At 36.4% G+C, this 25,340-nt stretch overlaps 1 protein-coding gene across 3 annotated transcripts in view; it reads left to right on the top strand.

Moving 5' to 3' along the window:
• The first annotated feature begins 5,417 nt into the window (after window positions 1–5,417).
• The window catches only part of FANCL (FA complementation group L), a 28,923-nt gene continuing 9,000 nt past the window's right edge, over window positions 5,418–25,340 (top strand). Inside the window, exons 1-7 of one of the 3 annotated variants that reach the window (XM_032184853.1) lie at window positions 5,418–5,518; window positions 7,609–7,667; window positions 8,673–8,733; window positions 9,826–9,882; window positions 12,190–12,287; window positions 17,692–17,788; window positions 22,614–22,682. In XM_032184853.1, coding sequence (XP_032040744.1) covers window positions 5,423–5,518; window positions 7,609–7,667; window positions 8,673–8,733; window positions 9,826–9,882; window positions 12,190–12,287; window positions 17,692–17,788; window positions 22,614–22,682 — 537 coding nt within the window. In that variant the 5' untranslated portion in view covers window positions 5,418–5,422. Of the gene's footprint in view, window positions 5,519–7,608; window positions 7,668–8,653; window positions 8,734–9,825; window positions 9,883–12,189; window positions 12,288–17,691; window positions 17,789–22,613; window positions 22,683–25,340 lie in introns of those variants that run through there. The other 2 variants (XM_032184855.1, XM_032184854.1) reach the window with 2 other exon arrangements.

Raw genomic sequence — 25,340 nt, 5'->3', positions numbered from 1 at the left:
GATCACATTCAACTCAAAATTTAGACAGAATAGTAAGTATTCAAGTTTCTTTCTAAGACACAGAATGAATTTGCCCTGATTTATAGACTTCTATCCATGAAAAATGGCTGGATTTTCTGTGAGTTTTCAGGCAACTCTTTCAAATGGTTCAAGAATTAAATGTAATTAAGGACATCTGTAATATACTAGGCAACATTTCTGACCTTAGTGTTCTTAAAATTAGTGTTTGGTATACTTGCACATACCAACAAAAGGGGAATACAGAATGATTTTAAAGAAGCATATAAATTTACAGCCTTTGTTTTGCATCCTTATTTCACCTTGAAATCTATAAAAACACTTAATTTCACTTAAAAATTTACTTTCATTATGTAAGCTTTCTGAACTCATTGTGAAGAAGCCTTGAAGATATAGACAAATGATGATCAGTGGTATGTCTCTGTCTTCATGACCATGCTCATGTTGGATAATATGAGCATTTTTATCTTATTGTGCTAGAAAACACTGATCACAATGGACGCTAGGGTTGGGACATAGCAAGTCAACAATACATCTTAACACAATAGGAATACAATGTCATTTACTAACACTTCAACCTCAGTGCTGCTTTGATTCAGCTACACTGCAATCTGAGCATTCTGAACTGGATCAAAGCTATCATGAAGTGTCTGTCAAATATTTTGGGGGTTATAAACTTCTAGCTGGTACAATGCAATGTTTTCATCTACAATTTGATTTTCTTAGGACATCAGCATTAGACCCTGTCTTGCAACATAATGATCACTTTTGTATTTACATTGGCATATATATATACACACCTCCACTGAAATATTCTCAGTTGACACCTACAAAAGCAAGGCCAGATTTTGGCCCAGAATCTTTTGGAATCTCTAACAACATACATTCCCTGGTTCTGAAAGGCAACTTTCATCTGGCTGCTTGGAAGATCTCCAACAGTTTGTGCTCTGCAAGGTTGGAAAGGGATTAACTGTATACTCTTGTGTCTTTAGAATCAATACAACATATGGATTGGCTTCAACTTCTGGTGTTGCCACTGCCTGCAAAGGGAGTATTTGTACAATTCGAGACGATGGAATTGAGCTTAAAGTGTCTGTACTTTATGCACAGAAGTTAATTTATGTGAATGCATTAATGTTTATACATCAGTCATTTCACTGGGTCATCTGCCAAACAGAGTGCCAAGATTTTGTATATATGTACGAAGATGAATTTGAGCTTTGATAGCCCTCTAGACCTAAGACATTTTAAAATATCCACTGCTTACTTAACCATGTACAATGATTTTAAATACCCTGAAATAAAGTATAACGTAAGACGACTCTACACTAATCACTAGAAATATTTTGTAGCAAAAATTTTGTGCATAAAACAAAGCAAGGGGGATACGTGCAAACTGCCAATAACAGGCAGCGTGTCAGGACTGTGGTGTTATGGGAAGCCTGGTGGTTCTCACCTGTACTCTTCTTAGTGGCTGATCTAAGACCTCGCTATTTCCAAAGAGAGTAGTAAAGGTTGTGGATCTGTCCTCCTGATGCTTTCTTCACGTCAGCTCTAGTGCTTGCATCGTAGCTTCAGCAAGCCAGGCCAGCCTAAAACAAATTCATGAAAAAAGCGATCAGTTTTTGATCAGCAAACAAATCCAGTTTACAAAGAAATCAGGAACTGGAATGGGTGTAGGTGAGAAGGGGCTTCACAGCCAGGAACAGGGTGAAGGGACAGAAGTATCTTTTACAACAATGAGCCAGCCATTCAGCTGGAGATGTACAAGAAAACCTCTTTCAAATCACAAACACAGCCTGACGGTTTTGTCACAGAAAGTTCAATCTAGTTCCAATAGCTGCTACCGTGTCTGCGTTGTGCTTTCAAGCAGTGAAAAACTGAAGTTCAAGAGAGGGAAACCCCTTAATCCGCTGAGGATGGAGTTTAAATACTATTTTTTTGTCTAGGACCTTGGTTAAGTTTCACCGTTCCTCAGTGGGTTCTGATCAGATACAGATACTTATGCTTCTGGCATAGCTTTTAGACTATCGAGTTGTTCTGACTTCAGTGAAAAAGGCATCATTACAACTGTTGCCACCGGATTTACATGATCACCAGGTAGCAGCAGAGAGGTGCTCTCTGAAACAATTATGTACTAAAATACAGCCTGAACTGTGAAAGTTTGAAAACACTTGATTGACAGCTTTACACTCTTAGTAACATCGACCTTCAGTGGCTTCAAATACTATTGTAATTTTTCAATTTGCTATTATAAAATCCAGATTTCATAAACATATTATTATCTTTCCATTATGATTACTTACTCCCTCTGAGGTCTACAATGCTTTTCTGTAACATCTAAATGGAAATGGGATTAGGATGAGATTCTGTCACTCAGGGGACTTGTGGAAAAAGGTGGGGATATACACAGGTCATATCTTAGGGGCAAGACAAATAAAATGACACTGAGATATGATGAAGGACAGCGATAACAGTATTAGCAATTTTGCATCTTGTAAAATTGATTGGTTTATGATGGAGATACTAATGTGGAGAGTAATGCACTGTTATTTTCTTGCCTTTCATAATATCATTAGATAAAACAAAATTAAACTTAAAAATAATTAATGGAAATCATGTCATTTTCTTAGGTTACTAAGTGGTTTTGCATGAATTATCTTTTGGGAACATACTTGCTGTCTCTGTTTGTGGGATAATTTTACTAGCAAAACCTAGCCTATTAAATATTCAGATATTATTGCTTTCAAGTGTTTGGTCTTCATACTGCATATTTTGTCACTTAAGTCCTTTTTTTATTATTCCTAATAATATTAATTGGCTGAATACTGTATTTGAATGGACAAAAAAAAAATAATATCTTTTATGATTCTTCAGGGAAACAATGATTGTAATCAGATTAGCAAAGGTGACCTGTGGCTGCAAGATCAAACCAGGACTCCTTTGCTGTAAGAAGGGTATCTGTCATACATCTTTCTTGCTGTTATCTTGTTACTTTCCTGATTTAAAAATGCTAAGGACTGTGTTCCAGATCAAAGTAACATGATGCTTCTCGTAGGCTAAACTGCTTTTTATAAGAAAAGTGTAACGTATACTCAGAGGAAGTTAATGATTGTAATTGCTCTCTGGATCCCTGTACTAATATAACTTTAGGTTCTGATATTATATTTTGTTTTATTTAGACATATTAATCTATAATTGCACTTGGCTAGAGGAGCTTGACATTTCTTTTAATGTTAGACACTAAGATAAACATGGCCAAAAGGACAAAAAAAGTCGTCTTCAGTTTTGCATTTGGTGTAATTAAGAAGTCTTTGTACTTGGTAAAGCATAGACATATTTCCAACTAAATAAGGTAACATCTAGCATAATAGATATTGAGATAAAACAGCTCAAGAAATATTTTAATCAAAATAAAGTTAATTGCATCCTTTGTATTATTTATTAACTATGAAGCATTAACTTAAATGCCTGAGGTGAGCCACGTTGGGTAGAAAAATGGATATGAACTGCTTTAAGGAGCAAACTATGGGCATACAGATTAACGTTATGGTATTTAAAACCTGTTTGTGCATATACTCAAAACTTCTTTTTTTTTCTTGATTTGCTAACTGAATCACACATTGTTCAGAGTTCTCTGAAAGAGAAGAAAAAATGACCACCAGAGCAACCCCTTGTTCTCACAAAGAACTGAACTGCTAGAACACATCTTTCTCAGTAACTGATAATTTGCTGAAAGTCTGGAACTGATCGGTGACACTTGCAAAATGTAAAACTGTGTTAACCAGCATACGTTATAACCTTTCATTAGTGCATATTCTTAAAACATTTACAGCAAAGAATTTAAATGGCGAATCTTGGGATCCTTCTTCCACCTCTCTGTTTGTGCGCAGTACACCTGATGCTCGGGCAAATCACTGGGAGAATTTACATAAAGGACTGGCAGTTTGCCAGCATACAGAAGGAATACAACCGATTTTTAACATCTATCTCAAATGAACAAGCAAAGCCTCATCTTCATTCCTTGCCCTCATGTAGCGGCAGGACTTCTAACAGCCACTATAATGCCGTACGAATTAAGGGAGTTCAAATCATGTCCCCTTTTCACAGATTTATTTCCAAGCTACCCCCACGTACAGCTCTCCCAAGGTAAGGGCCCAAGACCTAGGGGTACAAACACTTCTTTCACTTCTCTCCCAGCCCTGCAGGAAGAGAGCCGCTGCCAGCTGACATACAGACTGGGCAACAAGATGCTGGAGAGCAGCCCCACAGAGAGGGATCTGGGGGTTGTGGTTGACAGCAAGCTGAATATGAGCCAGCAGTGTGCCCTGGCAGCCAGGAAGGCCAACCGGATCCTGGGGTGCATCAAGCACGGCATCGCTAGTCGGTTGAGGGAAGGGATTGTCCCGCTCTGCTCTGCACGGGTGCAGCCTCACCTTGAGTACTGTGTGCAGTTCTGGGCACCACAGTACAGAAAGGATGCAAAACTGCTGGAGAGTGTCCAGAGGAGGGCGACAAAGATGGTGAAGGGCATAGAGGGGAAGACGTGTGAGGAGTGACTGAGGGGAGACCTCATCGCAGTCTACAGCTTCCTCACAAGATGGACTGGAGGGTAAGGCGCTGATCTTTTCTCCTTAGCCACCAGTGATAGGCCTGAGGAAACGGTGTCAAGCTGAGGCAGGGGAGGTTTAAGCTAGACATCAGGAAGAGGTTCTTCACCGAGAGGGTGGTCGCACACTGGAACAGGCTCCCCAGGGAAGCAGTCTCTGCACCAGGCCCGTCAGAGTTTAAGAAGCGTTTGGACTGTGCACTTAGTCACGTGGTCTAAAATTTGGGGTAGACCTGTGCGGTGCCAGGAGTTGGACTCGATGATCCTTATGGGTCCCTTCCAACTCGGGAAATTCCATGGTTCTACAATTCTATCTGCTGTCGGAGAAAAAACTCGCAGCCACTTCTCCTTCCCTGGGCCTGGAGCGGCCGAGCTCCTGCTAACACCGCCTCCCCGACACCTGGCTGAGCCTTCCGCACTTCTCCACAGCTTGAGCTGTCCGCGAGGCCTTCGGATCTCTCCAAATACGTACAAAAAAACTCAAAAAACCTCAAACTGCCCCCTCGCCTCGCCTGCCTCGGGCGGCACCGCGGGCTGCTCCGCCACGACACCGCCCCCCTCAGCGCCGGGCTCCCCTCAGCGCCCCAACGGCCGGCACGCGCCAGCCCAACGGCCCTTCCCGCCCAAACGCCCGCGCGTGCACCGCCTCCCCCCTCACCCCCCCCCCCCTTCCCCGTGTGGCGCCTGCGCCGTGCGGGGGGCGGGGCGCTGCCGGCGGCGGCCGCGTTCGAACGGGGGCGGCGGCGCGGCGCGATACGGGGCGATATGAGGCGATATGAGGCGACACGGCGCGATATGGCGGGCTCGGCGGCGGCTCTGCTCCGGCAGTGCCCGCTGCTGCTGCCTCAGAAGCGCGACGGGACGGCCTACGAGGGCTTCGTCACCGCGCAGGTACCGCGGCTCGGCGGCCGGTAGCCCGTGAGGAGAGCGGGCGCGGCCCCGGGCGGGAAGCGCGGGCAGGGTTTGAGGGGAAGAAGTGAAAATAAAAGTCAGGAGCGGGGCAGCGGCACGCTTGCACGCTCCGGAGCGCAGCAGTGCAGGCAGCCCTCAGGAAAGCCTCGCTTTTAACGCCTGGGGAGCGTGTGTTGATGTGCACGCCGCTCACTGATGAGCCGGGGTCACCTCTGAGGCAGATAATTTGTTTTTGGCGATGAGGATCGCAGGGAGGATGAGGCTGGAAGAGGCCTCAGAAGGTCCTCCAGCAGCGTCACCTGGAGCGGGTTGCGGTTGCTTTTTGGAGAGATTTAGATTTCACAGTCTCTCAGGCAGCCTGTTCCAGCATTTCACTACCCTTATACTGCTAATATTTTTTTTCATTTCATTTAAGTGAGACTTCCTGTATTTCAACTTCTACCCGCTGCCTGTCATCCTTGCAGTGTGCATCGCTCAGAAGAGCCTGCCTTCACTTTCCTTACTCCTCCTTCCTCAGGTGTTGGTACTTACTGGCAAATCTCATCCTTTTCCTTCCCTGGTCTAAACAGTCCCAGCTCTCTCAGCTTCTTGTTTGAGAGATACTTCTGGCTCTTAAATCACCTTCACTGCTCTTCCCTGGACTAGCTCTAATATGCCCCTGTCCCTCTTGCACTGGGGGTGCAGCTGAGGACCCAGTGCTCCAGGGGCTGCTCCCACTGCCGAGCAGAGGGGAGGCATTGCCCTCCTTGACCTGACACAGTGCAGGAGTCCCTTTGGCACAGGGTTGGTGTGGTGTCTGCTGGGACCTCTCTAGCTGGTCAGCCTCCCCGATGTGTTGGTGCATGGGTTTAAATCCTCTCCTGCTAAAGGACTTGTCACTTTCCTTTGTTAAGTCTGTGAGGTTCCCATCACCTCGTTTCCCTAACCTGTCGCATCCCTCTGCATGGTAGCATGACCACATCATGTATCCATTGCTCTATCAAATTTTCTGGCCTCTGCAGACTTGCCGAGTGTGCCCTGCTCTGTCCTTCAGGTCACTACTGAAGGTTAAGTGGTGCTGGCCCCAGGACTGACCCCTGGTGCGCACCACTGATCCCTGGCTTCCAGCTGGACTCAGTCCTGCCTGGGGGCACTTGTGCCACCTTTCAGGCCACCTCACTGTCTGCTCAGCTCATCCTTCTTCAGGGGGATGTTAGGGGAGACAGTATTGAAGGCCTTGCTGAAGCGGAGATAAACCATTAGAGAACTGGTCATTTTATTATAACAGGGAACCTGTTGTTCATGCCTTTCTGCTGGACAAATCTCAAGAGTCTGTAGGTGTAATTCAAGGTACACTGAGATGAAATGCCCTGAAATAGAAGTTTTAGGATAAGCGCCTTCTTCACTTCAGGGAGGTGTTAAACCCTCTCAAACCTTCTTTCTTTCAGTCCTATTTTGATCATACTGTAAGAAAGTAGAGGGAGGATCACAAATCAGGATAATTACTGAAAATACAAGTGGATGGTGTTTAGGGGCTGCATCATAAGGATTGCACTAACAAGAAAAATGTATTAATGTAGTTAACATAGTTGCAACGAAACATAACGTAGTTAAGTTTAGGTTTCTAAATCCTTGTAGAAAATGTTTTGTGAATCAGTGCCCGAGTTCTTTTTTAGTGTAGTACTTCTGTGGTAAGTGTCTGCTCTTTTACTTGAGTCAAAGACAGACTTTCATATACTTCAGTATGACTTGGCTTAAAGTATATTTCTTGGTTTTGCCCACATTTGGATAGTGTTTTTATTCTAAAGCTTATTATTTTTGCTTTATGAAATGTGACGTGCTGAAGAGTTCTTACTGAGTATTGTGAGTTGCAGAGGTCAAGAGTATTTCAACTTCAGAATTAAAAACAGGATTATTCCTACCTGTCACTCATGCTGCTTTTTTTCTAAATGAAGAAATTCTGAATAATATTCCTGCAAGTCAGACAAGAGAAACTTTCTTGTTTCGTAGTTGATACTATGGGGAATACTTCCATCAAGTGTCTATTTTTCTTTGCTTGCCTTCCTATTAACTAAGTGCTTATTTTTAAGGGTAGAGACTTCCATATCCGGATACTGCTACCAGTAGATCATCAACTGAAAGATGCAAGGTAAGATAGTTTCACAGAGAAAAAAAATGTGTAAGGAGATATGAAACCAAGCTTATTTTGATAAAAGCAGTGATGGATATGAAATTGAATTAGTATTTTTTTCCCAGTATGAGCATTGGCAATTAATTTTTACTGGTTTCAACTTAACCTTGCAACAAAATTGTATAGCATCAGTGTTAATAAACGCTGATAATAAGTGTTGCCCACATCAAAATATTTTGTTGTTAATTAAGTTTGAAACCTGTTGGAATTAATTGGTTATATTTATATATAAACCAATGTACTTGGGGAAAATGCTCATTTAAATCAGACTATTTATATGTCACCATTTGGGAAACAGAAAATTCAGTGCAAAGTTATAAATTAAAGCAATGACTTACTTGAATTTTAAAAAAAGCTGCACTAACCTTATTTTTTTTCTGGTTAATACCCTGTTACTGAACTTTAAAACCCCTGTTCTTAGTGGTGGGATTGTTTGCAGAGTGATGTTGGGGGTCTTGGGAGGGGATTGTGTGTAGACATGCATGCGTTTAGGCATGCATTCATCTTTATCTTTGTATTGTGTGCTTCTGCCTAGGCCAGCCTGCTGTAAACCGAACTGTTGTGGTATTAGACAGCTTAATTACATTCTAGGTCAGGTAGTTAAAACTGCATTATAGGTAACTTTGACATTTTCAGGATACCATTTTTAAATATTGGTACATTTTATGAAGTCATATTAGCTTGCAAGAATTATGTTGTTGTTTTCAGCAAAGAATAGAGGTTTTTATAGGTAAATGTCTGCTTAATTTTTAATGGGCCTTGGGTATTGACATTTGAAAATTTTAAATAACTTTGAATATGAGTGCTCAAAGAAATTTGAAAGTATTGTTTACTTCCTTTGTGGTTTCTAAAGAAAAAACTATGTTGTTGGACGCCAGACTTCCTGATCCTTTCTAAAAATCATGTACTGTTAATTTAAAATGAATACAAAGTTTTCTTTGCAGTTTTCTTTTGTTTGTCTAGGATAGAGTGTAGCTGGCAACTAAAGAAGATACTGCATGGATATCGGCATATTTTAAAGCAGGTATGCTACTTTTAAAACTGATTCTGTTAAATTGATATGTATAATGATTGTAAAAAGCTAGTACTCGTACACCTATTTTAAGTGTTAAAGAATTCTCGTTTCGCTGCATAGCCAAGATTTGCTATTTTGAAATGCCTGAGTATTTGCAGGCTAATGTGAATTGATATTGATAGTATTTAGAAAATACTTACATTTAAATTTTTTAGCAGTGGTGTGTTTTTTTTGTTTTTTTTTTTTTGTTTGTTTTTTTCTAAGATTAGGATAGAATTTTTTTAATGAATTGCAGATTACATCTTACTGGGATTTTCTTTAGCATCTCAGTTAGAAACAGATGTTTTTCCTCCTTTTTTACATATGTAGATGTATAGAATTCCTTATAAACTATTCATAATACGTGGATGAGAAATTACATGAATTATGGATTTATCCAGCTTGTTTTTTGTTGTAGGCAGTCAAGAAATCTAAGTTAAATCTCTGTGTCCACATGAAGCTTTAGAGCAAGGATACAACAGCACTCCAGTCATGAAGAATACTTTGTTTTTAAGAAGGCATCTTTGCCACATGTGCAGGTTGAGAAACTATCTCACCGACTGTGCATCCCTTTGTAGAACAAGGGTTGTGACTATAGAGTAACCAAAGGTAGAGAGCTGAAGAAATTGAAGTGTAAATATCTGCTGCATTTGAAGATGGATAAGGATCCGTTAAACCTCTGCAGCATCTGAAAGCAAATGGCTCTGGAGAGTTCTTAAAGAAAATTTAACCAAAAACCATTCTGAGTGATGCAAAAGCCTCTGTTCTCACTGATGAAGACTGAAGTCTTCATAAATGTCTTTGTAAATACGTGAAGTGTGAAGTCTTCACAAAATGTATAAATGTTATGTGACATTATTTGACAAAGGTGGCAGAAAATTTTCACTGAAGTTCCCTATGCTCTGGGAGTTTTGTTCTTTAATTGCTGGATTTTTTTTTTTTCTTTCTTTTAGTGGCTTGATGATACCAGAAAAGTAGATGGAAATTTTAGATGGATATTATTTACCATTACAAGTTAAGAGATGAAAATGCACTGATGCTCTGTTCTTCTGTTTCCTCCAGAGGCTGCACAGCTGTCCAGATCTTGTCAGTTTTATGGTGGAGCTGAAAACTATTTTGGTAAGTGACAGAACATGTATGTGGGAGAAGGGTTGTTCTCATAGCTTTAGGTTTTACTATGATTTTTTTTTTCAGTTTACCGTTTAATAGATGGATATATATATATATTTTTTTTTTCCATAGGGGATTATGTATGTATGCTGTTCACATAATGCTTGTATAAATATCCTTTTAAGATTTTAAGCTACTGTACTCTTTGGAAATTGGACTGTTGCAGAAAAAAATAAGATTTGGGCAAGTGATCTCAATATGTTCAGCATAGAGCTAGCCTCTTTATAATGATTTTCTTGGAATTCTTGGTGTTGTCCAGATGTTTTGTTTGTTTGTTTTTTAAAAAAAGGGGGCATATAATAATACAAGGGGATTACACGCTATCAGTGGGTTGCTAAGTGTGTTTTCACCATTGTGGGAACTTGATGAATAAATGTAGAAAACCTTTTCTTTAATATTACAGAGATTTCTGTGTATTTTCTGTTAAGAGTTTCTAATCTGGGTTTAGAAGAGGAGCAAAGTCTTCAGTTAACAGCGTGAAACTGACCATTTCATGTCTGTTGCTAAAATATTATAAAAGCGTTCTATGCAAAGAATACTTGCTTACAGCCTACTTAACTTAAAAATAAAACACTAAGTTTTATTCAAAACAACAACAAAAATACTTTTCTAGTGTTTTACTACTGCTCTACAATAAGAATACCTTTCTTCAGTACTGGTTCAATTCCTGCCAAACTGGATTATGCTGAAGCAGGCAAAGGCACTTAGAATAAGACATAAAAATGTCTACATGGTGCTGTTTTGGAGTATTTCACAATAGTTGTTCCAGTCTATTTGCCTGGATACATAAGACCTCAGAAAATGACACTGCAGAGGAAGTATAATTCATTCAAAATAGTAAAGTGTTTCATACCATGAAGTGAACCTGAGCGCACAAAAAAAGTAGTAGAGGACAAACTTGGGAGAAAGGATTGATGTAATGGCATTATTTTAAATTTATTTTATTTAAATTATAACTTCTTGTTTTATTGTAATTTCTGTATTATCTGTGTATACAAACAACAGAAAATAATTTGTTAGCTCTTAATTAAATCATAAAGTTTACCTTATTATACAAGTAAATATCATAAAGTTTACCTTATTATATGAAGACATGTCAAAAAGTCTAAAATACTAAAGCAGATATATTGAAGTTGGTCACAGTAATTGTAATAACAAATATTTTGCTAATTGCATTAGATTTTTTTTCTTGAAATTTCTTGAGATTTTTATTATTTTCAAAGTTTAAAACTTTGTCATCATAGTGAAAAATTGTTCATTATATCCTGTTGGAATACCCATTTTTTCATTTTATGATTTCACTTTCAGTGTTTATCTCGGTGCAGAATTCAGTTTAATAATAATGAAGAAAACCTTGTTCATGGTGACGTTTCAGTGTTTTCCATGTCAGTTAAGCTGTGCTTCTCTTATCCTCTCGTTTCCTTGTGTTTTTTTTTTTTTTTTTTCTTTTCCCTTCCCCTTTCTCTCTTTTTTTTTAATTGTTGGGCCATCTTGCCATCTTTTAGCACAAGGCTATACTGAGACTGAGTGGCACTGGTAGGTGCTCTTGGAAGTCATCATTAATAATCACTGTAGCTTTGGAAACAGCTCTCACTTTATATGACCTGTAAGCATAATTTGAACCAAAGCACACTTCTCAAGAACAAGTAGCACAATGTGAACATGTGGAACATATGGTTTGTTTTGTCTGTAATCTGGTGTTACCTTTTTCATAAAACTTTTTTGAGGCTTTATAACATACCTGATAGGTGTCTATACCAGAACTTATTTTCTGGGATCCTATCATATTAAAACTGAGAAATTGAGTATTTTTTGATTGAGTATGTTAAGTGGTATATAGTTGCTTAAGGATAATGTGGGGGATTTCATATATGTGTCTTCTTTTGTGGCTGTGATGCTCAGGAAACAGCTGTGGGCTTCACAGAACCTTCTTTTAAAATGTTCTTTCAGACAAGATGCTTGGCTTCAAATTTATTAGCTTGAAAAAGAGGCACATTTGATATTTGCATCTGAAGACTATGTTGTCAACATCTGTGTTTTTTTTAAATTGCAGATGTTTTCATTAGCAGTATCTGAAGTAATTTACCAAACAGCTTTTGTCTGCTTTAGCTGGAGGCTATAACAAAACAAATGCAGTGTACAGTTAATTTTACATAAGCTTAATATTTTTGAATGAATTGTGAAAATCACATGACTAAATAGATGCAAAAATATTGAAATCTCCCTTAATGATGTTTTTAATGTTCTTTTAAACAGGAAATTGCTTTAAAGAACACAGAAGAGCTGCATATACAACGACCACCAGAATACTACTCCTGTCTTGTCAGAGATCTAGAAATACTGGGTTGGAATAAGTATGTTTATTTTGTTACTTTATTTAGAGATTATCTCTAAAATATTCTGTTCTTTGGTATACATGGATCCAACATATTAAACATAATTTATCTAGTTAATTTGTCTTATTCAGAAGCCTTTCTTGTTTTAAAAGGCAGCTGCTTTTTTCATTAAAAAAAAACAAAAAACCTGTATCAACTGAGAGCATATTTTCAGTATCAAGTAACTGTGCTGAAAGGTGAGAGGCTACTACTAAGCAATTGATTCTTCTTTGACCTATTACTATTGGCATAGTAAACATATGCAATAAAACGTTTGTAGTTTTTTCCATAACTTCTATAGTATTTTGGGTATTTCTGTTGTGTAGTGAAGGGTAACAGTGATGTGATTATGGAGTCAGTTATAACTAAGTTATAAAAGTTCTGTTCATATGTGGTTTTTTTAGATCTATAATAATTTTTAAAGAACAGTTTTATCTTGTCTTCATAGTGCGAGGGCCTCCTTAGACAAAGTGAAAACATAATCCACAAAAAGGTAAATCTAGATTAACAAAAAAAACCAAACAACAGTAGAGGAGATCTTGGAAAACTGTAATTCCAGAACTATAAAACAGCTGTTTCTGAAACCCCCAGAGAGAAATTTACCATGTTTCTTGCTACCCAGATGGATTCAAACAGATCAAAGAAATCAGGGCTAATGAAAAGCATTCCTTAGTCTCCAAAAGGTTTTCTTGATTCAGCTGTGCAGGGAGACCATGTTTGGTGTTTGAGGGAGGTGTGTCCCTTTTGAGGAGGGTTGATTACTGCACAAGTGGCGTGCAAAATTCTGCCACTAGGGTGTGTAGGCTCAGTGCACTCAAGAAGAGGTTTCAGAGGGTACATGCTGTAGTAAAAATTCAGCATCTGTCAAATAAGAGGTGGAAGTTTAAAAACTAGAAGTGAGTCTTTTCACCCACGCTTCAACTGTCATTTAGATACCGTGGGAATGAAAGTCAAATTAGCAATGGATATTATGGATATTTGTCTTTGTTGAGGAAAGAAGTGTACACATAGCTATTTCTGAGGACCTTCTCATTAGGGTCTTGAATGCATTCAAACAGATTATATTATTCACAGTCCAGTATACCCTCAGAGAAGCTCATTGAACAAACTTAATTTGACATCCCTACACAGGGAAACAAGATTCTTGTAGAAACCTGAAGGAACACAGGGTCAAGTACTCAAGGTCCGTGTGGAAATTTTTTAGAAGTCTGCGGTGCTTCCTCTTTTTGCTGACTTTTAGTAGAAGCTCTAGGAGACTTTTATGGAGTTGAAAGCAGTTTCTATATAGGGAGGCATGAAGGAAACATTCGTGGGCTGTTTTTAGTTTTACTGATAATATAGAATTAATTTGGGTGCCTTCTTTCAATAAGCAAAGATGAAAGTTTGTGTAAGACAGTTTTGAATGAGAAGTTCTGTTTTTGTTTTACATGCTGTAAAATGAAAGCAAGTCTGCTTTTCAGCTTTCAACAAGACAAATCTACTTTTACCTTTGTCTTCAACAGTGATTTACCAAGTGTTTATTTTACTACATGAAATAAAAAATTAAAAAAGCCTGGTGTTGAAGAATAGTTTTTGAGTTTTCTCACCTGAATTTTGTATAAATAAATCATGTGTAATTAACATTAAGTGGGAACTTGCTTTGAACACCCACTTATTTAAAGGTCTAAAACATCCTTGTTAAATCAGCTGAAGCTTTTCAGTGATATGCATTATTCTTTTCAAATTTCTCAGACCTGAGTGTGAGAATATTAGTTAAACACATGGGAAGTAAGTTCTGAATCATGCCTGCTGCTTGCTCCCCACACCCAAAAAAAAATCCTCCAAAAAGCCCATGCCAGCAAAACAGATCGACATACACTAATATACTTATATTTTCAATTATGTTTACTATATTTATAATTGAATATAGTACACATATAGTTGAATGTATGTTATATATAGCAAAATATAATACACTTTTGAAATACGATTTAGTAGCTTATCTCAAAAACAGTATTTCTGACTTGCAATGCATACAAAATATTCAGTAGTTTGCTGTTAAAAAAACACCTCAGTGCTTTATCAGACAGCATGCTTCTAAGACAGAATGTGTTTTCTAGATTAAGATGATTTTCATGTAGACGCACAGCTTATGTTGCGCTTTTGTCCAGCGCAGTCTTGTAATTCAGTAAATGTATGTCTCTTGATTTACTTGTGTTAGTGATAGTCACTAATTTTGGGGGTGGGGGGTTGATTATTGAAGGGGCTAAGCTTTATATAAGGGATAGTATCTGCTTTAGGATGAGTTGGAGGGAGGATAATCTAGAGAGACAATTTGAAGTGTATTAGCAAGTTACACCTCTAATTAAAAATATAATGGACTGCAGAAAAGGCTACAACCTAGACTGATTTGGGATTGCAGGTGCTGTGTGTTTGCAGATTAAAAACATGTTGGTATGGTCTTTAAGCCGGAAACTAAGCCTTCCTACAGCCAGGAAGCCTCAATCACCGCTCATACCTTAAGAAGCCTCTGGCTTTATTATTACTCCTTTTAGGAAAAAGAAAAAAAAAAAAAAAGTGGCTTGTTGTGGATGCCAGGCTTTTTCCTAGTGAGTTTTGTGTCATGCTGGAAGCCAATCCAGATCTGACTGCATCCAAATTCATCTTGAAAAATTTTTGTTTGAAAGAGAATTGAAGCAATAGTATATAGTCCCTTACCTCTGAAGTGAGTAAAGAAGCTTTTAAGAATAGCACAAATTTAGTGTGTTTGAATAATCTAAGAAATATGGGAAGTTTCTCAAGCACAAATTGCATATAGTACCTGGAATGATTTTACTCCTTTTTCCTCCCTACCTGTTGAAAGTAAAAGCAGTAATGAAGGTTGCAAATTGGCTGGCTGCTGTGATTAGACATCACTTCCTCTGTGATATGAAAAACATAATTCTTTGACCTAATTTAAGTGTGTGGCACACATTGTGTCATATTCAAATACTTGGACACAAAAATCCTAGTTGGATAAGTTTTAAAGTTTTACCAAATTTCCTCCACCAAGTTCTGCCCTCCTAACAGCTGGGGAATTCAAAGAAGAATTCTTCCTTCATTTTAAGCAGATCAAAAAATCCTGGTGCAAATGTAATTAGTTGAGGTGGGAGAGGGTGCATATGAAGCAACAGTAATACTAAAAAAGCTTTTCCTTTATCTCATAATCGCACTAGCTGAGTCCATGACAGTGCCTCAGGAAGGTAGATTCTTGACTATTAAACATCGGTAGGACTTGTTACCCTCACGTGGGTGCATAAATGTTGCTAGCATCTCTGGAGTCCATGGTGTGTGAGTCATGATCCAAATTTTCTCAGGTCTCAATGACATTTTGATTTCTGTTTGATATTTGCCAAGTTTTTTTCACAGAATGTATCTTCTTTTGCATCCTCCCTTTCCAAGGAATCCTGCCTTGTCATGTGCCTCCATGAAATACCATTTGTGTGTTATGCTGAATTACAGTACTTTGGAGATTTAACTGAGGCTTTCCATCTTTATGGTCATCCCATTCTTTTATACGTGATAAAATGATGGAGCCTACTGAGGAATAAAGGTTTATATAGCTGAAATATCACCTATCTAAACAATTCCTTCTTTTATTATACACTCGTAAGAAGTTCATATGACTTTTACAGACTTGTCCAACTTTCTTCAGTGCTACAGAACTCACTTTTTCATCTTTTCTTATCCAAACACTGGTAGAGTGATGTTGCAGAACAAGTAGCCACTGAGCTGTTGAGTTCTTTTTTTCTGTCCTAAATGGAAATTTGAATCCTCCTTCATTCCACGGAGGCAGTTTATTGCTTTTTACAGTCTGTTGAGAAGAAGGAAGACCAGCAATGAATTTTTTTTCTGGGCATTTCTCAACCCCATCTGCAACAGTAGATGGAGGAGTGTATTATTAATTAGTTTTATAAAGATAAGAAACTTTGTGATATAATTTTGAGGTGAAGTTTGAGAGAGGTGGGAGTAATGATTTGTCCTCTTAGAGGAGGAATGCAATAAATCTCTCTAAATAAATTGTGTTTGATTGACTGCAGTTTTATCAAGACTTCTATTTCTTTAAACTGTTGTAGGAAAAAGGAGTGTCAAAATACTCCCAGGAAACTGTAGGACAATTTAATATTGCATTAAAATTATTCAGCATGAAATGTGAAATAATATCTCTTTCCCTATTTACTATCATGATAGCTTTTTCCATATGTATTTTTCAGTTCCCTCGTATTGAGGCTGTGTATTCATGGAGATGATTCTCTTCTTTTCGCTTCTTGCCTGGGAATGTGCATGTCTTTTGGTCTTTTGGTGCAGGTCTACTTTTTCTTGTATAGACTTCTACAACTGTGTATCCAGTTTCTGCTGAAAGAGAACCATTTGTCCCAGCATGCTGGCCAAAGTGACTGGGCTAGTATGTAATAGTTTAAAAAAAAAAAAAAAATGTTACTTAGGTCAGTGAGCAGATGCTTGGTTTGAACTCTGATGGGCCTTTCCATCAGTCTGGGTGATAAGTTGTGCAATAATCTTAGACTGCTTTTTATCTTTACACAAGAATGGTATAGTAAAAATGTCAAAATATCCAGATATCCAGTTCACTGATAAATATATTTTTTAAATAGAAGTTTGAACCTTTTTGGCAGTTGCTGAAGCTACTCAGCAGAACGTATTTCAATACAACAATGTATTTTACAATGGTATTCATCTTCATTGTTGTGGGAAGCACAAATCAGTGACATCTTAAACAAAAAGTCAGTGATTATGTCATAAGTTTTAAAACTTATTTACATTTAGTATGTACTTGCTACTTGCTTGGGTGCATTTACACTGTGTAAAACTGTCATGAAACAAAGGCAAATCATTGTAAATAACTCATTTTGTACCTGTTCCAGTACTCTTTTCTGTAGAAAATCAATTTCAGCATATGAACCAATATCCACTGAATTTTCCACAATAATAATATTGATAATAAAAGAGAACTTCATTGAAGAGAAAAGCAAATCAAGAGCATAAAAGTCTCATACTGTAAGAAACTGCAGAAATGGATCAAAGATTTGACAGGAAGTTTAATGTGTACATAAGTAGAGGCTGACAGGAACATGCTGTGCGTGTCAAAGGTTCCAGTGATGGAAAACTGAAACATAGCGCTCACTGACCACAGCATGAGCCTTGACACACATTGTAAATAACCCAAAGATATATGACTGCATTAAGCTGTAGACTGGTGTATTAACAGCAGTAAATCTAGAACAGCAGAAATGGTTGGCATATAGGACTTCCTCTGATTAATATTTGTAACAGACTAATAAGAGTATTGCAGACCTTTCAAGCTGTAATTCTTAAAATACTGTTAGAGTTTTCTTTTCTCTTGTAGAGTTGCATATGTGGATACTAGTCTTACTACAATCAAGCTAAAAGCTGAAGACTCCTGTGGTCGACAACATCTGATCACTCTGAAGTTAAATGCAAAGGTGAATTTATATGGGAGAAAATATTTTAAGGCTTCCTTGAAAAAGATGGATTTTTTAATTTATAAGGATTTCAGAGTTGGTTTGTTTGTTAGTATGTCTGTTGTGAGCATAATGTGTTTTTTGCGTCTTTTTTTGAGAAATTATTTTATAAAAAATAGAGTTTTCAGACTTTATCTGCATTGAAAATTTGTAATACATTATGCTTATTCCGTAGGAATCTTTCTATATGAGGCTGTGCATTATATGAAAAATCATTTATGATATTGCAATTATTTTTCTGTATCACAGACAAAACAACTTGGAGACTTTAATTCATTATTACTCAGTCCAGAGACCGAGCTTCTGACAAGAATAGAGGATCTTGGGTTTCTTTTTTAGCAAGTCTTACTGCTTCAGCTGTAGAGATTAAGGTTTATGATAGACTGACTACAGAATTGAGGTTCTTATATTAAAAAAATATATATATTTTTTTAGTTTAAATAGCTGGCTGATTTTGACAATGTTTAGAAACCAAATCCATGGCATGCGTGGAAGCAGTAAAATTTTAATTTTTCCTGATACCTGCAACAGAACTCAAACTGTAATATTTCTGTGTAGAATTTCTCATTTTAAGGCATGAATCTTTAACAGATATCCAGTCTGTACAATGACAATTGTATGGTGATTGCTGTTATCTTCAGTTTAGGGAAAAAAGTGGATCCAAACACTACCTGAATATTGAATTTTGGAACTACCCTTGATCCATCCTGTGGAACGGATCTTGAAGGGATGAGGACTGGGCACTGTGTTGTGAAATTAAATTTCACCTTCACAGACTTCCTATTTTCCTTGGAAAAATGGAAAAACAGGAGTTTTTTAGTTTTATATAAGACAAGTTATTTTACCTTAAAGGGAAAAAGGAAATGTGGTTGCAGAAAAGGACTTTTTTTTTTTTTTTTTTTAAGTATACTTAAAATATAATGTGTGTATATTTACACATACAGAGTAGTGAATTAAATAATTTGCTAGTCGTTTAGTTGTTAAATACATTATGTTAATAAATGATGGAAAATATATGCCAAGAAATGAAATTGTGGTCTATTTAGTATGCAGGAAGAAAAACCAGACTGTATTGTCATCGTTTAGAAGGGAGCTGTTACCCCCATACTTAGTATGATATTAGAAATGAAATGCAGCCTGTTGCCCCTAAGCTTTTTCTTAAGTTTATGGTGACTGAAGTTAAGTGAAATACTTTTAACTGTTTGTAAATATAGACGTGCAGAAACAAAATACAGTCTAATACCCATTTTTACCAGGTAGCTCAAACACTTTTACATGTTGGTTGGTTCTGTTTATCTTTAATTCATCATTGTTCCATAAGGAGAATTGAGATTACCTCTTTTCTGTTCTCCTTAAAACTTGCACATTTTCTTTATAGTAATAAAATCTGTGAAGTTGAGACTCCTAATAGCAGAAAAAAGCACCTTCTATCAACTAAAGATACAGTATAATAAAAAGACTAGATTATCCAACTTGTCTGCTGTTACAAGTAATCATCAATCTTTTCTTTTTTCCCAAGTGATTTTTATGATGAAAGGATCAATTGTTTGTCCTTTTTAAACTGTCTGGCATTTAAACTTGCCACAAGAGAAAATTTATATGTGAAACGTGGTTTTGTTGACATGGGGATTTGATTTTCCTTGATATATGTATTTCATTCATTTGAAAAAACTTCAAAGTATTTTTTTTAAGGGTTTTCTTTTGATAACATGCTTTAACAAAATTATGCTTATTATTGTTATGTTGTTTCTTTGACTAAGGTTAGCAAGAGAGCTAAACCTCTCCCCCAAGCATATGTTGCTGGCTCTTGTATGTGTTCTGGCAGGTTGGTTCGTTCAGCCTTGTCCTTGTGGATGCCATATAATAAGAGGAGTTTGTAAGCATGCTGACGATAATTTCAAGAAAAATCTATAAGTGATTTAATAAGTTATTTTTCATAAAGTTATGTATTCAGGTATTCCCCTAAATATCCCTTCACTATCATTCTTAGTGGTTTGGATGTGTTTTGAGGACTTTTCTTATGCTTTGTCAAATGTTTCCACTTGTTGTATGAATGTGCTTTGTGTTAGGAATTGTCCTTTAAAACACTTGCTCTCTGTAATCTGCGTTTGTAAAGTATCTAGGAAACTTGGTGCCATCAAAGTAAATCCAGAGGAATTGAGAGTGTCTTATCATAGGTATATTTGTCAAGTCATCTGCTATGAAGTATTGACTTCTGTAAATTAATAGGACTGTCATAAGAGGATATATTGTCTAATTCTCAGTTTACAGTTTCTGAAATAGTTTTCAGTTTAGTTTGGCTGAAAATGTCTGTTGCGGAAATCTTTCTCCATTCACAGTTTAATTCATAATCTAGAGAAGTTGTCTGAAAACGAAGTGTGCATTTTTGCAAGGTATGAAACCAAGTACATTTGTTTTATTTATCAGATTTCCTTTTGCATTGCACGAGAAACTCATATTTTAATTCTTGGAAGTGGGTTGGGTGCTTGCCATTTCAGATCCCAAGAACTCTAATAGCCTCTGCAATAATTTGCATGCCATGTAGTAAATGAGATGCTTTGATGGTAATTAAGTGAATGGTTTGGCGAGGGTTATCGAAAATATTTTTTCTAGATAAATTCAGCTGCGTGCTCAAAAATACAGAATATAAATCTTTGCTTTAATAATTGCTTAAATTGGTTTGAAGAATAATAGGATGATTTCTAACATACAAATTTAAATGCAACTAATGGCACATTATGCCATTGATATGCTCTGGTATACTGTTTTAAAATACTGTCTTCTGGGGAGTCACTTGCCTTGTTTTATACAGGATTTCACCCTACATGGTCTAAAAGCATTACACTAGACATGTGTACAGAATCACTATTGCATGGTGCTTGGCAATTAGCTGGTGCACATTACAATATTATAATGTTAAGCAAAATTTGACTAAGAATGCAGATAAGGTGCCGTAGGTATTTAAAAAAAAAAAAAAAAAAAAAAAAAATTTGTAGAATATGTTAGCAACTACTTGTTCAAAGGCATCTGACAAAAGAGTACATAAATGAATTTACTTATCAAGAAAGTAAGAACATAATTGGCTAATGCTGCTGGTATTTTAACTTGGGTAGCTCTAAAACTAATCCTACAGAGAAATTGGTCTGTCTTAGTTTGTTCTAGACATACTTTTATGTATTGAAAACAGGTTTATTTTTATGCAAGCACTGAAGTATTTCATGAAAAATGATACCAACATTACAGTAAAAGAAACTGTAATAGCTTTTGTGGCTGTACGTTTCTAAATTGTAACTGCCTCCTGTCCAAATTAGTTGTTTCAGCTCTCTTGCTCTGTCACTGTTATTTAACTTGTCTGCCACCAATCTGATAAAATAGTAAATATTCAGGTAGTGAAGTTGTCTTCAGAAAGTGGATATCTAACAAAAAACAGAAATGAAGTTGTACTAAAAAAAATGCATGTTTAAACAAATTTCTGTGGAATGCATAAATCCACCAGACTATTATTAAAATCAAGTGCAGAATGGATGCTCTGGGGAAGCTATGTCTTTTTTGCTCCTTGCCATAGAGGGCAATTGGAAAGTAATTACTGTGGAATTATACTGTATATAAAATGAAAAAACTTTTATAAGGTTCCAGTAATTGTCAGGTGTCTTGTATATAATGACATTATCTATACATATAAATTTATTTTGGGTAGAGAATGGTTATGGGAGGCAGCATAGCTAAACTTAACTTTGTTTTTACTTCTGAGGAAGTTGGGGCTTTTTTCATATTTCTCCCCAAGTAAGATTTTCTATAACGTTCTCTTGCTTTGTCAGTTTATGCAATACTAATACAATTTTTATAACGCTACTGTGTCTGTCATTGGTACAATTTGAAAGGTCACATAGGACTAAAAGAGGGAATTTCTCAGATGAATAAGATTTTGTGTAGGTGTTATTTTTAAAAGACACAGTTTGTTTGTACCTAGATGGTTCTTTCCTTTGCTGCTTTCGTTTTCAGAAAATACTTTTTCTCCACAGGGTTGATATTGGGATAATGAACTGTAATATTTTTACACGTGTAATGAATGGTAAATGGTTATTGTTGGATTTATCAAACCTTTTATTTTTGTAGCTTTGATTTGCTTAACAGAACTATTTGTTCTTTTCCTAAAGGATGCCTTTTAATTTGGGGCAGGCAGAGTGAGGGACCTGTTAGTTTTAATTTTGTGTGTATGTTCATTCATCTTTTTCTAAAAAGTTTTGTGCTTATTTTGCTTTAAGTTTCAAAAGAAAAAAAAAGCGTTCCAATCAGAACAAATATTCTAGTTCTAATTATTGACTCATTAAGGACTATTTTGTTGTCGTTGTTTTAAACTTTTATACCCACTACAGGTAATTGAGGAACAAGAATGTTGCATGGGTAACATTAAGCTTCTATTAAAAAGATGCCGTCAAGATATCAGGAAACGTTGTAAAATTTTTTTTAGTATTTGGTCTTTTTAATTTTAAGTTCTTTTTTAATATATCTTTGCAAACACTGAACACAGGAAACTGTGATTCTCCTGCCACTATTAAAATCTGTTATAAAAAAAAAAAACAAAACTGTTTACGTGTAGTTTTCTTTAAATGATAATTATCATTTATAACTATTTCTGAAAATTCCTTGCATATTTTTCCTTTGAGAGCCAAGTTCGCAAGATGCTCAAAGTGCTCATATTTCATTATCATATTTGGCAGCTGAGTATTGGTCTGACTTTAAATCACATTTTAAAAAAGAACTGTATTTTTCTTCTGTTCCTCAGTATCCAACAGAACCACCAGATTGCCTTGTGGATTTTCCTGTTCAGTTTGCTATTTCCTGGATGCCACAGGTAAATTGCTGTACTATGCATCCTTCTTTAGTAATTATGATACATATGCGAAGGTAGGTGGCAATGATGTGTTGGACTTTGTAGCTCCAGATTTTTTTCCCTATGTGTTTCCCCTTCATACCTGCTTATGTAAAATTGAACTCCATATTCCTTCTGATACTGTTTTTAGTATTTTCATTGCCATATAGATATACCTTGCATGTTTTATACTTTGCACTCATATTGGCTGTTTTTCTCATAAGCTGTTCATACAGATGAAAATTCATATCTTTAGAAATTATATTGGGTAAATATATGTACAATAAACTTTTTATATAGAAAGAAGCACCTTCTAAAGCTGACAGCCTTTTAGAAAATTGCCAGTCCCCCAGTTCATTATCCTATATAGTTTCCATGATGTAATAAAACTTCCTCAGTTATAGTCAAAAGAACAACAAGAAAATACTTAATAGAATTCCAGTTTCATAGTGTAACAGTTACTGTCAATACAGAGAACCAAGAGCCATTGTCTTTTTTTTAATCTTTTTCTTTATTTCATTTATTTCTCTTCCTTAATAGAGCATGTGTACTTGATTAAATGGATTTAAATGTGACCACTTAGTTGTAAGTTAATTTGAATTATCTGTAGAAAATAGTTGATGTTTAATTTCATTTAGTTCAGGAAAATAGATTTTATATAAGTGATGGTATTTCATAAATCTAACTCTTGTGAGGATTTCTGACCATCAATAAAGCTTGCCTTGGTGCTATTAAATTTATATAGGGAACATGGTTGAAAATTTTGCATCAGAATAATTTTAAGATGAGCATATAATTTTTACTGCAAAGCTCAAGGTTTTGTGTATCACCTTAGATCCTTCAGTTTGAGAGCTTGAGGAAATAATTTCAAGAATGAACCATTGCAAATGAAAAATGTGCTTGTTGTCGTGTGTCATTTTAGTTTTTGATTCTGTGCTATGGTTTTGAATGATTTAAATAGATACTGTTTTTCCCTTAGATTGTACTGGATTTCATGTACTACAGGCAGGATTTCAAGTACTGTTTCTTACCTCCAGTGTTATCCATATATCTAATATTATTTTATTAATTTTTATATCAATGCAATATATGTTGCCTCAAATTAACAACATTTCAAATATCCTTGACAGTTGTTGCTGCTCTGAGTTTACTGTTAGTAATTTTGAAGCTACCGGCTGGATTTATGTCTTAATAAAATGTTCTTGAAAAACATAATATGAAGCAGCATTCTTTGACAAGTTAAAGATGTAAGCAAATACATTAATATTGACACTATAAGAAAGTAAAAATCTACTGTTAAAAAGTGGCATTCCAGAGCTTGATATCTTAAAATCTTTATACAGTTAGAATTACCTATGGGTAATGTGTTTGAAAACACAAACAATAGGTGTAGGTATGTAACTGAAGACATGTTCTGAAATCATAGGATACAAATTCCAGCTGCAGATAATCTGCTATAACGTGGGACCAAATACCAACAACCTGTACATTATGTTGATAATCTTGTTTCAGTTGTCCAGTCCTTTTTCAAAATTAACCTTGTATGTGAGTGACATGAACCCAACACTTAGGGAAAAAAAAATAGTTGTAACAATTGCATTTCATACACCATTTAAATTTGATTTATTCTCAAAATGCATGGAAATCATTATAGTGAGCAATCTTCATGCCATGGTAAAATAAGGGTTAAACTTGGATAAAGCAATTTAGCATGTCCTCAAGTGGTTGATATATTATTTTTTTCTGTTCCTAAAAGGGAAACAGAACACACTATACATATCTTCCAGTAAAATAACATGAAGTTTTGATGGGTCTTTATTTTTAATATTTGTTGGTCATCTTTAAGGTAAAGATTGACAAGGCTTAACTGGAATTGTGCAATTGCACTATTATAATATAAACTCCTGTGAAAGAAAGTATAAATAGATTTCAGGTAATTGATTTTTTTTTTTCCCCCTGCTGTTGCCTATTTCAGGTTCTTTTCAGTGCTCATGGACTTTAAACTTGAGGGGTTGTTGGGTGTCTCTTTTTTTTTTTTTTTTTTTGGTATAATAATAGACATGGCTTTATGGCATCCATATTAAAAATGGGTAATTTTCCTTATGGTCCCTGTCTTCCTGCTGGGTTGATAATGTTTTGATGTATTTTTCTTTTGCTCTGATGAGAGGTCTGCTGCTGCTGCTCTGACATATTCATTTGGATGAATAATTATAACTTGCACAATGTCAAGCTGAAGATGGTAGGGTTTTGTGCGTCATGACAAGCCTAGTAGCCAGTGCAGGTGTCTCACAGCATGATCAGCAACAGCCAGTGTATTCTGGCTCAGAGGAGACATTTTAGAGTAGTAAGAAATCAGCACCAAGGGCAATGCTGCTGCTGCTGCTGCTACTGTTATAAGTGCCAAATAAATGCAGAGTGCTTCTCAATGACAAGTGCAAGAACATCTACTTATTTCAGTTACATTCTTTTTCTAAATAACCAGATAAATGTGCTGTCTAGAGATTTTAGCATAAACGGTAAGCATGGTTCTGCAGTTTCAGAGCATCTATAATCTGCTGCCCTCACGTCAGGGTATTGTTTCTATACTGACCACTGCCCACCTGGTTTGCTACATGAAGGTCAGGAGAGTGGAAATTAATG

Source organism: Aythya fuligula, chromosome 3 (genome assembly GCF_009819795.1).
Source record: "Aythya fuligula isolate bAytFul2 chromosome 3, bAytFul2.pri, whole genome shotgun sequence".
Classification (NCBI taxonomy): domain Eukaryota; kingdom Metazoa; phylum Chordata; class Aves; order Anseriformes; family Anatidae; genus Aythya; species Aythya fuligula.
This window is presented reverse-complemented; position numbering and strand designations above follow the sequence as displayed.